Source organism: Biomphalaria glabrata, chromosome 2 (genome assembly GCF_947242115.1).
Source record: "Biomphalaria glabrata chromosome 2, xgBioGlab47.1, whole genome shotgun sequence".
Classification (NCBI taxonomy): domain Eukaryota; kingdom Metazoa; phylum Mollusca; class Gastropoda; family Planorbidae; genus Biomphalaria; species Biomphalaria glabrata.
In genome coordinates, this window is record NC_074712.1 from 15,803,133 (window position 1) to 15,816,891 (window position 13,759).

At 36.7% G+C, this 13,759-nt stretch overlaps 1 protein-coding gene across 1 annotated transcript; it reads left to right on the forward strand.

Moving 5' to 3' along the window:
* Positions 1-4,376: 4,376 nt before the first annotated feature.
* On the forward strand, positions 4,377-12,859 carry LOC106050615 (17-beta-hydroxysteroid dehydrogenase type 6-like). The gene is made up of 5 exons (XM_056019351.1): positions 4,377-4,671; positions 7,519-7,694; positions 9,315-9,573; positions 10,240-10,400; positions 11,849-12,859. Exons 1-5 carry the CDS (start codon positions 4,523-4,525, stop codon positions 12,031-12,033), a joined length of 930 nt encoding a protein of 309 aa, XP_055875326.1. The 5' UTR covers positions 4,377-4,522; the 3' UTR covers positions 12,034-12,859.
* Positions 12,860-13,759: the final 900 nt, after the last annotated feature.

The window sequence follows — 13,759 nt, forward strand, 5'->3', positions numbered from 1 at the left end:
ACACCACTATAAAAACTTTTTTAGCTCGGCAGGATTATTGAAGAAAAAAAATCTACTCAATAATTTCTAGTCAAACATTAAATCACAAACTCTTGCAGTACAAGTATTTCGGTGGAGAGCCAGCAAACTAAAAGAGAAAAAAAAAACTAATAAGAAAAACATAAGCAAGGGGTACTTGAGATCAAAATAGATTTGAGAATCCCTGAGGTAGACAAGTGCTCTTGAGTTTATATAATTTGAAATGGGCTAAATTTAATTATATTTTTTCATTATTTTTCATTTTGTTCATTATTCTTTATTGTACTCTCTACAAATGAGACACAAATGATTGGCCTTGTACCTGCGTTGATTTTTGCGGTAATAACATACACTTTCTTTGACTACATGTTCAGGAGACTTGAGATTGGAAATTATCTTTAAAAACATGTCTTAGTGACCGGATGTGATTCAGGATTTGGTCAGAGGCTCGCCATGTGAGTAGATAAAAAAACAACTAGAAACAGTAAACTGACATAATGTATGTCAAATGATGTTTTTAATGGTATATGTTGTTGTCTAAGTCTTTGTTACTTGATAAGATATTATTCATCAAATAATCAGCGATACTCCAATAGTGTAAAGTCTGTCCCCCCATAATGGGTCAAATAAATGTGGAAACTTTTACACGTTAAAAATATAAAAGAAACATATAAATGTCTGCCTTGCCCATTTAGCACACATTATTTTAGATGGCCACCACTAGGGTCTGAGTTAGTAACGTACCCGATAACATCCCTTGCAAGAAGTTTGGCTTATGACGTATCACTTTTCATTTCTGAATGAAGTCTAAAATTTTTAAAGTGTAGTATCTATGGAACCTAGTGCAAACTTGAATCTTGTTACGTCCTAGTGCAAACATGAATCTTGTTACGTCCTAGTGCAAACATGAATCTTGTTACGTCCTAGTGCAAACATGAATCTTGTTACGTCCTAGTGCAAACTTGAATCTTGTTACGTCCTAGTGCAAACATGAATCTTGTTACGTCCTAGTGCAAACATGAATCTTGTTACGTCCTAGTGCAAACATGAATCTTGTTACGTCCTAGTGCAAACATGAATCTTGTTACGTCCTAGTGCAAACATGAATCTTGTTACGTCCTAGTGCAAACTTGAATCTAGTTACGTCCTAGTGCAAACATGAATCTTGTTACGTCCTAGTGCAAACTTGAATCTTGTTACGTCCTAGTGCAAACTGGAATCTTGTTACGTCCTAGTGCAAACTGGAATCTTGTTACGTCCTAGTGCAAACTGGAATCTTGTTACGTCCTAGTGCAAACACAAATCTTGTTACGTCCTAGTGCAAACACAAATCTTGTTACGTCCTAGTGTAAACATGAATCTTGTTACGTCCTAGTGCAAACATGAATCTTGTTACGTCCTAGTGTAAACATGAATCTTGTTACGTCCTAGTGCAAACTTGAATCTTGTTACGTCCTAGTGCAAACTGGAATCTTGTTACGTCCTAGTGCAAACTTGAATCTTGTTACGTCCTAGTGCAAACTGGAATCTTGTTACGTCCTAGTGCAAACACGAATCTTGTTACGTCCTAGTGCAAACACGAATCTTGTTACGTCCTAGTGCAAACTTGAATCTTGTTACGTCCTAGTGCAAACTTGAATCTAGTTACGTCCTAGTGCAAACTTGAATCTTGTTACGTCCTAGTGCAAACTTGAATCTTGTTACGTCCTAGTGCAAACTGGAATCTTGTTACGTCCTAGTGCAAACTTGAATCTTGTTACGTCCTAGTGCAAACTTGAATCTTGTTACGTCCTAGTGCAAACTTGAATCTTGTTACGTCCTAGTGCAAACGTGAATCTTGTTACGTCCTAGTGCAAACATGAATCTTGTTACGTCCTAGTGCAAACTGGAATCTTGTTACGTCCTAGTGCAAACTTGAATCTTGTTACGTCCTAGTGCAAACTTGAATCTTGTTACGTCCTAGTGCAAACTGGAATCTTGTTACGTCCTAGTGCAAACACGAATCTTGTTACGTCCTAGTGCAAACTTGAATCTTGTTACGTCCTAGTGCAAACTTGAATCTTGTTACGTCCTAGTGCAAACACAAATCTTGTTACGTCCTAGTGCAAACTGGAATCTTGTTACGTCCTAGTGCAAACTTGAATCTTGTTACGTCCTAGTGCAAACTGGAATCTTGTTACGTTCTAGTGCAAACACGAATCTTGTTACGTCCTAGTGCAAACACGAATCTTGTTACGTCCTAGTGCAAACTTGAATCTTGTTACGTCCTAGTGCAAACACAAATCTTGTTACGTCCTAGTGCAAACTGGAATCTTGTTACGTCCTAGTGCAAACATGAATCTTGTTACGTCCTAGTGCAAACATGAATCTTGTTACGTCCTAGTGCAAACATGAATCTTGTTACGTCCTAGTTCAAACTTTTAAAGTTTTTAAGGAGCCACAAATATTTTCTTGCCAATGGTGAGTGCAATTACAACTGGGGTATTTAAAAAAAAAACGCATCTATTAATTTATATATACGTGTTTTTCACAACAAATTAGGTTTAGAAAGTTTGAATACATTTGGCTCATAACTTGTTTTTAGTTTCAAACACGACTCTAAATTTTCTATTGTAAGTTGGCTTGTTACTCTAGTTTAAGTTAAATTATATTCATACAAGAAAACGCTCGCACGAATATGTCGATCCGAAGATAGTCAGTATTTCAAAGGCCAATGTCACCTCACTGTAGCATTCTGAAGACTATTCCATGCGTCAAATATAGGCTAAGTGCCGCATACATTTCTGGACCTCCAAATTTTTCCAACTTGCTTTTGACTGTAAATTTTCCACTCCACAAAACATTACTTTTTAAATCGATCAATTGCATGTCTAGAGATCCAGTATCAATTCCAAATGGCTCAATGTGGATTTTGTTACTATTTGTGTTGAGAGGATTTACCAGGAATGCTAGAATGGTTTTGTTGGTTTTGAATAGCTCAAATCTGTCAAGAAATTCATCTTTGATTCTTTTATTACTGTGCTGAAGTAATTCGTGTCAAAAGTTGCTCTGATTTTATCGCGATACTGCTTTAGACATTTTGCTCCGAAGAATCGTTGTTGCTTCTTTCTTTTTTTCCTGTCACACTTCTGGCTCCATCAGTTGCTGTTAAAAAGATTTTATTTCATTCGATCTTATTGTCTTCAAGGTATTCGCTCTATCATGACACTCATGTTATATCATGAGTGAAGCAATCCTAGTAGATCTTCTTTTGGACCTTGGGAAGACATATACCTGACAAATTGGGCAACTTGGGCCGTGTCTTTTATGTCGCAAGACTAACAAGTGATGAAGCAGAAGAAAGTCGAATATCGTCCACCTGCAAATATGTTACATTTGAAGATATTCTAACTATTCTATCTTGTACTGTTTTAGCGGATAGTGGCATATCTTTGATTTGTGTCTTCAAGGTTTCTGGGGGGGGGGGGGCTGAAATCACGAAACAGTTCTTCAGACGCACGTAGGAAGCAGTCTAATCCTCTTAAACAATTCAGAACTATTTTTTTTTAAATGTTTTGATTAAATAAATAATATTTGCGTTTGGAACTAAAGAGCCGCAGCTTCACCTTCAAAGAGCCGCATGTGGCTCGCGAGCCTCAGGCTGCCGACCTCGGCACTAGGACGTAACAAGATTCAAGTTTGCACTAGGACGTAACAAGATTCAAGTTTGCACTAGGACGTAACAAGATTCAAGTTTGCACTAGGACGTAACAAGATTCCAGTTTGCACTAGGACGTAACAAGATTCATGTTTGCACTAGGACGTAACTAGATTCAAGTTTGCACTAGGACGTAACAAGATTCCAGTTTGCACTAGGACGTAACTAGATTCAAGTTTGCACTAGGACGTAACAAGATTCAAGTTTGCACTAGGACGTAACAAGATTTGTGTTTGCACTAGGACGTAACAAGATTCAAGTTTGCACTAGGACGTAACAAGATTTGTGTTTGCACTAGGACGTAACAAGATTCATGTTTGCACTAGGACGTAACAAGATTCAAGTTTGCACTAGGACGTAACAAGATTCAAGTTTGCACTAGGACGTAACAAGATTCTTTTCTAAAGAAACTTCTGAAACATGTAAAATGTTTAAAGAAAGTTTAGATGAACACAGGAGAATGTGCGACAAAAAAAAAGAGATTTTAAAAAACATGAGGGGGTGGGTAACAATGATTGATACTTTAATTTTTCAAGCCAGCTTTTTTTCTGCTGAGTTTTAAGATCTTTCGCAGTTAGACACATTCAAGGTCTATCCGTTCTGCTCTAATTAACTGACGGTTTATTTTTTGGTTCCTGTATGCCGTGTATAGACTTCTATTAAATATGCATTTCATTTACGCATAGATTTATGTCATGAACAATTATGTTTAGCGAGTTCTGTAGTCACTGTTAACGGTTCGGATTTCGATCTTTTTTTTTTCAAGTCGCCTAAAATTGACTTGTTGACTCCACTACCCAGTTGACCATGACTGACCTGTGGTATGTGTTGGTCTTGTTGATCATCACTTTGTTTCTTATTGAACAGTTACGGCGCAGACTCACAGTTGGTGGCTATCGTGAAAAGTATGTCTTAGTGACCGGATGTGACTCTGGATTTGGTCAAAGATTGGTCATGTAAGTTGTTTGTTTTTAGCGGCTCCCGAAAGGGGAATAGCCGCTTTTAGTTTATCCGTCCGATCTTAAAAACTAGAAAAGTTGAAAATCCGATATCATAATAATTTAGATCTTTCAAAGTTCTGATTTAACAGCTAGTTTTGCATTTCTGAAAGCGAACATTTTAATTTCTAAAATCATTATACAAGCGGTTTTTCGTACAAAAAATACACCATTTTACAACTATTTACAATTAATAGTATCTTATAACAGATAGGTGACATTTTCAACTAACAATATACATACGTCTATGCGAACAGTTTTTGATTTTTATAAAAATGATTTACAAATTTTTGTATTACTGAATTAGATACTTTCTCTCATGCTAGCTACTTGTATTTTAAATAAAATGTTTACTTGTTATTTTGAAAGAGAGAAATATTATCTAGTATCTTATCTTATCTTATATAATACAGACGTTACTTCAAAAAAGAAGATGATTACGTCCTACGCGTTATGCATTTAGTCATGCATATTAACCATGACTTAAATTCTGCCAAGTCACTGGTTTTCCTGGCTAGCTCAGACAACCCATTCCATGCTCTAATAGCACTAGAGAAGAAGGAGTATTTGTACAAATTTGTCCTAGCATATGGGACGAGGCATGTGCCTTTATCTTTGTGTCTTTCAGAGTATTTTATTAAATTTTGTTGTTGTATTTGAAGATTATGGTTCAGTGTTTTATGTATAGTTGCTACTTTACTTCTGAGTCTTCTGTCCTGAAGGCTTTCTAAATTTAGTGATTTTACTAAAGGTGTTACCCTGGTTAAGTGTGAATATTCGTTTGTTATGAATCTCACTGCTCTATTTTGTGTCTGTTCCAGTTTCTTAATGTTATCTTGAGTTGAGGGGTCCCAAACGGAGGATGCATATTCTATTATTGGCCTAACCAAGGTTAAATAACATTTTAGTTTTATGTTCTTCTTTGATTTATAGAAATTTCTTTTAATAAACCCTAATGCTTTGTTTGATTTTTTTTTATAGTTTCATCAATATGGGGATTCCATGACAGTTTTTCATTTATTATAACACCTAGGTATTTTGCGTTTTTAGTCTGTGTTACTGGTTTGCCATGAATAAGATAAGTGGAGTTAATTTGTTTTAGTTTTTTTTGTTACTCTTAACAACTGACATTTTTCTGGGTGGAAAGACATGCTCTAATGTGATTTCCATTTCTGTAATTCATCTAATTCTCTTTGTAAAATATCTGTGTCTTGTGTTGTTTTTATTGTTCTATATATTATGCAATCGTCTGCAAATAATCTGACTTTAGTTCCTGAGGTAATGCAATTTGGTAAATCATTTATGTAAATTAAGAATAGTAGTGGACCTAAGACAGTTCCTTGAGGTACACTTGAGTTTACTGTTATCGGTGTTGATTTAGAGCCATTTATTATTACAGTTTGTTCTCTCCCTATCAGAAAATCTTTAATCCACTGATGCAATGGACCATTAATGCCAAAATATTTTAATTTGGTGGTGAACTTTGTCAAAAGCCTTGGAAAAATCTCGTAAGATAGCATCTATTTGTTCACTATTATCTAAACCTTTTGAAAAGTTATCATTAGTCCTATTGGTTGTGTTTCACATGATCTATATTTCCTAAAGCCATGTTAGTATGGGGTGAGGACATTATGTTTGTCTAAGTGGTTTATGATGTTGCTACATATTATGTGTTCTAGGATTTTACATGTGATGCTGGTAAGTGATACTGGTCTGTAGTTTCCTGGGTCAGATTTTTCTCCTTTTTAAATAGGGGGGTGACATTAGCTTCTTTCCAGTACTTTGCTCCTCTGCCCTGGTTAAGCGATGCCTGAAAGAGTATTTTGAACCCTGGGGCTAGCTCATTGCTTAGTTCTTTGAGTAATCTAGCTGGAATACCATCAGGTCCAGACCCTTTATTTGGTTTGGTGTTGGCTAATAGTTTTTGGACTCCATTTTCTTGTACTACTATATCGTCTATTTTGTCTACTTGGTTCAAATTAAGTAATATGTCTTAGTATGTATAAATTCAAATATAATTGAAAACAACAATTAGTGTTTCATGCTATACATGTAAAGTGTAATTGGCAGTAGTGTTCATTATAAAGAGGGTAAGTTTTTTCGTTGAGGCTTTGCATGAGAGAATTGAGGAAGTTAAAAGCGAAATTATTATTGAATCAAACATTTGCTGAAATGTTAGACTGGAGTATTTGTTTACATGTTATAAATAGTCTATAAGTAAAGCATGGAACTATACTAAGCAATCCGTCTATGAAGCAGATGATCATCATGTAGTGTACATCTGTGGCCCAGGGTTAACGAGGGTGTCATGTGGCCAACCCACTTTACCTTTACCCAACTAATGTCAGGTAGGTTACATTGCTGGTTTAGACTCAGAGACGCTCTAAAAGTCACGAAATTCACGTCGTCATTCGAACCGGGGACCCCATCGGTTCGGAAGCCAAGCGCTTTACCACGCAGCCACCGCGACCCTATGTTAGAAGATGGCGATTGTTTAAATGTTAGAACTATCGATTAAATGTTAAAGCAGTGCTATCGTTGAAATGTTAAAACCGTGCTAGTGTTGAAATGTTCCAACAACGCTATTGTTAAAATTTTAGAATAGAGCAAATTGTTTCAAAATGTTTTCTTTCAACTTATTTTTGAAATGTGAGTTCCACGAGTTACACGTTTGAACAAGTTCGTCAAAAGTATTAACCTGCCATGGTATCAAGGAAACAAAACAAATTGAGGTTTCAGAAATTCGAATTTTTAAAAATCATAACTTTGTCCACCTTTAGCCTCTATACTTATTTATTTTAAAAGACGACTTGACAATCTCGGCTTCAAAGTATTTGCTGGATGTCTGACAGAAGATGGAAGACAGTACCTATCACAGAACTGTTCCAAAAATGTGGTTCCGTTTTTGCTGGATGTTAGAAGTACGGAAAGTGTTCAGTCAGCTTTACAACGAGTCAAAGAACATTTGCCAAAAGATATAGGTATGTTTTACTCTCGACTGTTGAATAGTTTACATTTGTGAATTATTTGTTGTTATTTTTTTTTTTGGGGGGATGGGGGGAGGAGGAAAGAATATTGGTTTAAACAGTGAAAGTTTTCAGTCAGTTTTATATCTAATCCAACACAGTTTACTTCCCTGAAAACAAAAGTCTTTATTTGTTGTGATTGTTTTTTAAATAATAATGTATCGAATCAGTAATCAGTACACCCAAGGCATAAGAAATGAATTAAATATGAAAAATATTTTAAATGGAAAGTAATTATTCGGTGATTCATAGTTTCATTTTGAATGGAGTACTTGCCTTTTTTTAATGCGGCTTTTTAAAAAAGGGCTTATACGAAGTGTAGTTGTGTCAATTAGTTTGGATCAGTCATATAATTAAATTTGTAATAGATCTAGATAGATCTAGACTATCCTAGACCAACAACAATAAATCTGTGCGATTAGAAATATCAGTACCCATTGTTTTTATTTAGCGCTATTTCATGCTTTTAGCTTTCTCAATACGCTATGATCCTAGCACTTGTCTGGACCAGTTGAGAAAATGGGAAAGGGGGGTGGGGTGGACAAAGAAAGTGATATCTAGGTGAATTTGACAGTCATCTTTTTTTTTTGAAAGCATTTATTTTAAAAAAAAAGGAACGACCTGAATTCGAACTCAAGCCTCTTCAAACCTCTAACCACTCTGCTAGCGAGGTGCGTATGTAGGGGAGGATTTTATAGTTACATATTGTTTGTTTACTTACTTACTTAAAAGCGGCGACCTATAGAGGGGACTAATTCAGCTTATACCACCACTTCAGTCAAGTACAATTTTTTTCCTTGTTTGAGATACCAAACAAAATAATTAATTAACAATAGTTAACTAATTGATTTTTTTTTATTGATTGTGATGTCAGGTAAAAGAAATAATTGTGCGAAATTTCAGATTGATCGAGTTTGGGTGTCGGAGAAATAACGTGTACATACGTTTTACTAGACAGACAAAGTGAGTTGATATAAACTTTGTAAAAAAAATGGTGGTACGAGATGTGGTCCGAAGGTTTTGAACTGGAAACCTTTGGTTTAATAATAAGCTTCAGGTCTCAAGACGAACCTTGCAGAAAATTCCCCGAGACTAAATCAACATCTTTCCTTATACAAATCTGAAATCTGAAAAGCTGTGTTCAAAGGAACAGAAAAGTGTGTAAGTTTAAGTGTTTAGAAGATTGGGAAATAATGATTTCATCATACGTAAGAATCGGAAAAGTTAACAAAATCTCGCTCCGGACGCCGGAACACAATTTACAACTCACGGTCTTGAAAAAAGAAAGTCTAATATTTTAAAACAAGAAATATAGATTTGTAATTGTGTATGCGGTGTGTATACACCAGAGGCGCAGTGAGAGGGGGTAGGGGGGGCACAATGCCCCTGGCACCACACGCAACCTATATTTCTATGTGATGGAAAATGGGGGGGGGGGCAATAAAGTACCTTGCCCCAGGCGCATGTTTGGCTATTTATGAGAGTAATATACACTACACTAAGTCTATTTCAATATGTAGGCTTTTTGGTGCAATTAGCTCTGCATAATAGTTGTCTTTTTCTTGTATGTCATAGGTCTCTGGGGACTAGTCAACAATGCGGGTATAGTCGGCAACATGGCAGTCTCCGAACTCTGCTCCAAGAGCGATTACCTGGCATGTTTTGATGTGAACTTGTTTGGTCTTATTGAAATGACTCGAACATTTCTGCCCCTGCTGCGGAGATCAAAAGGCCGTGTTGTAAACACATCAAGTTTACTGGCTCGTCTCGCGATCTTTGCGCCAGTTTATACACTTTCCAAATGTGGGGTGGAAGTCTATTCGGATTTCGTCAGGTAGGTCAAAAAGGTCAAAGAGCTTTTTCCTGGTCTAGTTTTTAAAATGAGATTAGAAGGTACCTGCTATTGATCTAAGTCGACACTAGCTGCCAAGTATTTGACAAGTCAGTTCAACCAATAATACAGATTTATCAACAGAATGGAATGAAACATCAGTTCAACCAATAATACAGATTTATCAACAGAATGGAATGAAACATCAGTTCAACCAATAATACAGATTTATCAACAGAATGGAGTGAAACATCGATGTCGCTTTAATCCAAAGTTTCTCAAAAATTTAACCGTGACCCTAAATGCCAAGCGCCAAAGTTGTAGGCCTATTCGTTGTTATGGCATCTTTTATTTCTACTTATTATATAGTGTATTTGCTAATTTGAACAAGATGTACCTCCGGCTAAAGTATTCGATACGTGAATTCAACTAATGGCTGTTTGTGTTAACATCTTTGTTTCCTCTATAGTGTGTGTTATGACCACATCTTTGTTTCATCACGTTTTAGTGCTAACCACATCTATGTTTCTTTTGTTGTGGGTTCGATCTTTTGATTTCTTCTCTACTGCTTGTGCTAACCAAATCTATCTTTGTTTCACCAAGTGTTTGTGCTAATAACATCATTGTTTCATCATGTATTTCTAGTAACCACATCTTTGTTTCGTCTAGGAGAGAGATGTACAACAAAGGTGTTAAGGTGAGCATTATTGAACCAGGTGCTTTCAAAACACCACTTTTCAATTACGAAACAATGAACAAAGCGGTACAAAAGGCTTACGAATGTGCGTCAGAGGACGTCCAATCTCTGTACACTGGCTTTGTCAACAATTGTAAGTAACGCATGTATTAAACTGGTCCACTTGAGACAATGTCTGTGTTGGATGAGGCATAATATATAGGCTAGGTCTGTGTGGCTGTGTGAATTACTGCACTCTTTAGTTAATTTTCGTTCTCGAAGGCATGCATTGTTTTAATTATACAATTATAAAAGTGTTTCGAATTCTTTGGCGTGTCAGGATAGAGATTCATTCAAATGAGACAATATTCAACATGTTGCCTCTAAGAGAGTCCTCTGAGAAATCATGTATGGCAGGTCTGTAGCAGTACCCCCCTTCTGACAGCAGTACCCCTACTTCTGACAGCAGTACCCCCCCCCCTTTCTGACAGCAGTACCTTCCCCTTTCTGACAGCCAATGAAAATCTTCCTAGAAATGTTCTGTGCAACGAAGATGCTTTGCCACGTAATTCTCGCACTAGCGCATATAGTCTTTTCATGTAACGTCCAGGCCTCTAAACACCCGACCAGGGGCGTAGTGAGGGGGGGGGCAAGGGAGGCACGATACCCCCTGCTGCAACCTTCAATGGCGCCACATGTAGATAGGCACCAAACAAATAAAATTATTGTAGATATTTTAGTTAGGTTATTTGTATCACATTAGTATTAAATACATTTTATTTGTAATCCTCTATTTCTATGTGATGTTCATGGAAAATTGGGGGGGGGGGGGTGCGCCAATAAGGTTACCTTGCCCCATGCGCACGTTTTGCTCACTACACCTCTGCATCCGACCTAAGATTTCATTCCAATCTTCCTCTCCTCATTTTCTTACGTTTTTCTTTAGCTTCCATTAAGTCGTCACCACATCGTTTTACTCTCCATTTCATAAACTCCCTCTTTCCACATTTTCTACATTTCCCACATCGATCCATCGCGTGTATGTGTGTGGGGGGGAGATCGAGTTGATTAAGTAGGTCAACATGAGTGGACATTTCTGATCAGATCAAATATGGGGTGGAAGTATATTCGGATTTCGTCTCCATGCCCGAAACCCAAGCTGTTGTAGATCTGCCTCCCATACTTTCAGTTCACCCAGTTTCACGAAGATTGCAGAAAATGAATTATAGCTCAATTTAATGTTACACCGAAGTCATATAACGTGTGGTTTAAGTTATTGAACCGATCATTGTAAGTTAGAGTCCTGATGAAAGTTTGGTTACTGGCACTTGGCTACTGACACGTGGCCACTGACATTTGGCAATAGACACTTGGCCACTGACACAGTAGACTTTGGCCAACTGAAGCTGTACTTCAAATACTCCAAAAAATACTGTGTTGATTGTCCCATAACGTTCACTAAAACAGTTGCGCTAATATTTAGTCATTGTCAGACCATTATGAATGACTATATTTGGCGTCTCTTCTTTATTTCAGCATTACAAAAAGTTAAAGGTTTGACTTTTTAAAAATAGTTAAAAATCTTTCTAATACCAAATCTAGATCGCCAGATGATGGAAGGATTGGATAAGTCGCCCAACATCGATCTGGTGGTAGACGCCTACATCCACGCATTGACGTCTCGGTTCCCCAAAGCCAGATACGCCCCGAGCCATGACAGTTCACTTCTCAATATTCCACTCTCGTATCTGCCAACATGGTACACGGACTGGTTGAAGCAGTACTGATTCTTTAGAAAACGAAATATTGTTACGTGTGGTCAAGGTGAATTTAGACGACAGCTTAATTTTGAATAATTAGCAAAAAAAAAGTGTTTGTTTTGTAAAGACAACTCCTCCTTTATGGTGACTAAGGGTGATAACTTATAAATGATATGAATGAAAGATTTTAAAAAATGGGACATTTTTTAAACCCAGCCTAATCTCACCCCACCCCAACCCACTCCCGAAAAAAAATCCTGATTAAGCGCATGTATACGTCAACTCAGAGTTTAACAAAATTCTAATGATGGGCCTATAGATCAAGAATTAGAAGAAGTTGGTTCGTAAAATGTATTTATTCATTAAACTCTTTAATAAATACATGCGGGAATACCCACTGACGTATCTTTTCTTGATATAGAATATAAATTGTCTAGACATGGTCTAGATTTGAAGAAACATATATATTATTTTGTTATAATACTTTGAACATGGACCTAGTTCACCAATCGTAAACAAACAACATTTAGCCACGTGATAATATTGATAAAACGATGGAAAAAAAACTGTCACGTGACAGCCTGTGTGTATTGCGTATTTTGTATAGAAAAGATAGAAAACCACTTGGCTAAATGTTGTTTGTTTACGATTGGTGAATGAGATCCATTATAACTATCAAGCCAGAGTTTTCCCTGAGTGGCCTTGATCAGATGAAGAATTCGCAAACTGAGTAGAGGAATTTTCAAAATATAGATCTATGTAACAATGTATATACTTGTTTGATATTCTTGAGATAATTCATTGTTTTTGTCTTGTGTCACTAATAAAGATTCTTTCAATATGTTTCCTTAAAGACTTGGTCATTGCTGTCTATTATTAGAAAGTGTGAGCTGAAGCTATAGGACCTACTAAATACAGGGTAATTCAAAACGAATGCTTCTAAATCATCACGCATTTATTCCATCCTAAAGCATTGAAATGGACTGGGTAATAGTGGGTCATTAGATACGGAGTTATCCTTTCTTAACTAGGTGTCAATTCAACTTATCAATTTCCATTTGTCTTTGTAGGAAAATCACTTATTCATTTACCCTCAAAATGGCGACTGCTCAGTAGAAGGCGTTGTGCGTGCTCTCTGTGCTTGGCCTGCCAGGTTCCCTGACCTCACTATGTACAACTTTTTTTGTGTGCCACTTTGTTAAAATAAAGTTTTGTTCCACCGTTGCCAGTAACTATCAATGACATGAAAGTTCGAATAAAAGCTGCAATCCACACAGCGGACGGGGACATCCTGATGCGCTTTGGGCAGTTGTCGTATCGGGAGTTGTCGTATCGGGAGTTGTCGTATCGAAAGTTGTCGTATCGGGAGTTGTCGTATCGGCTTGATGTTGTCCGTGCTGCCAGTGCTGGTCACATTGAGCACTTGTGAAACATGACATACAAAACTTATAGTCGACATTTGTGTCTAGCTAGTTATCAATTGTATTGTTTTTGCAAAGCTTCTATCAACTCACTCTGTCTGTCTGGTCAAAAGGTTGTACGCGTTATTCCTTCGACACTCAACCTTGGATCAAGTTGAAATTTGGGACAAATATTTCTTTTACCTGACAACACAAGAATAAAAAAAAAGTAACCAATTATTTAATTAATTATTGGTAATTAATTATTTTTGTTTGATATCTCAAATTTGTACTTGGCTGAATTGGTCCCCTTTATACATCGTCGTCTGAGTCTTAGAGAACACAAGATGAAA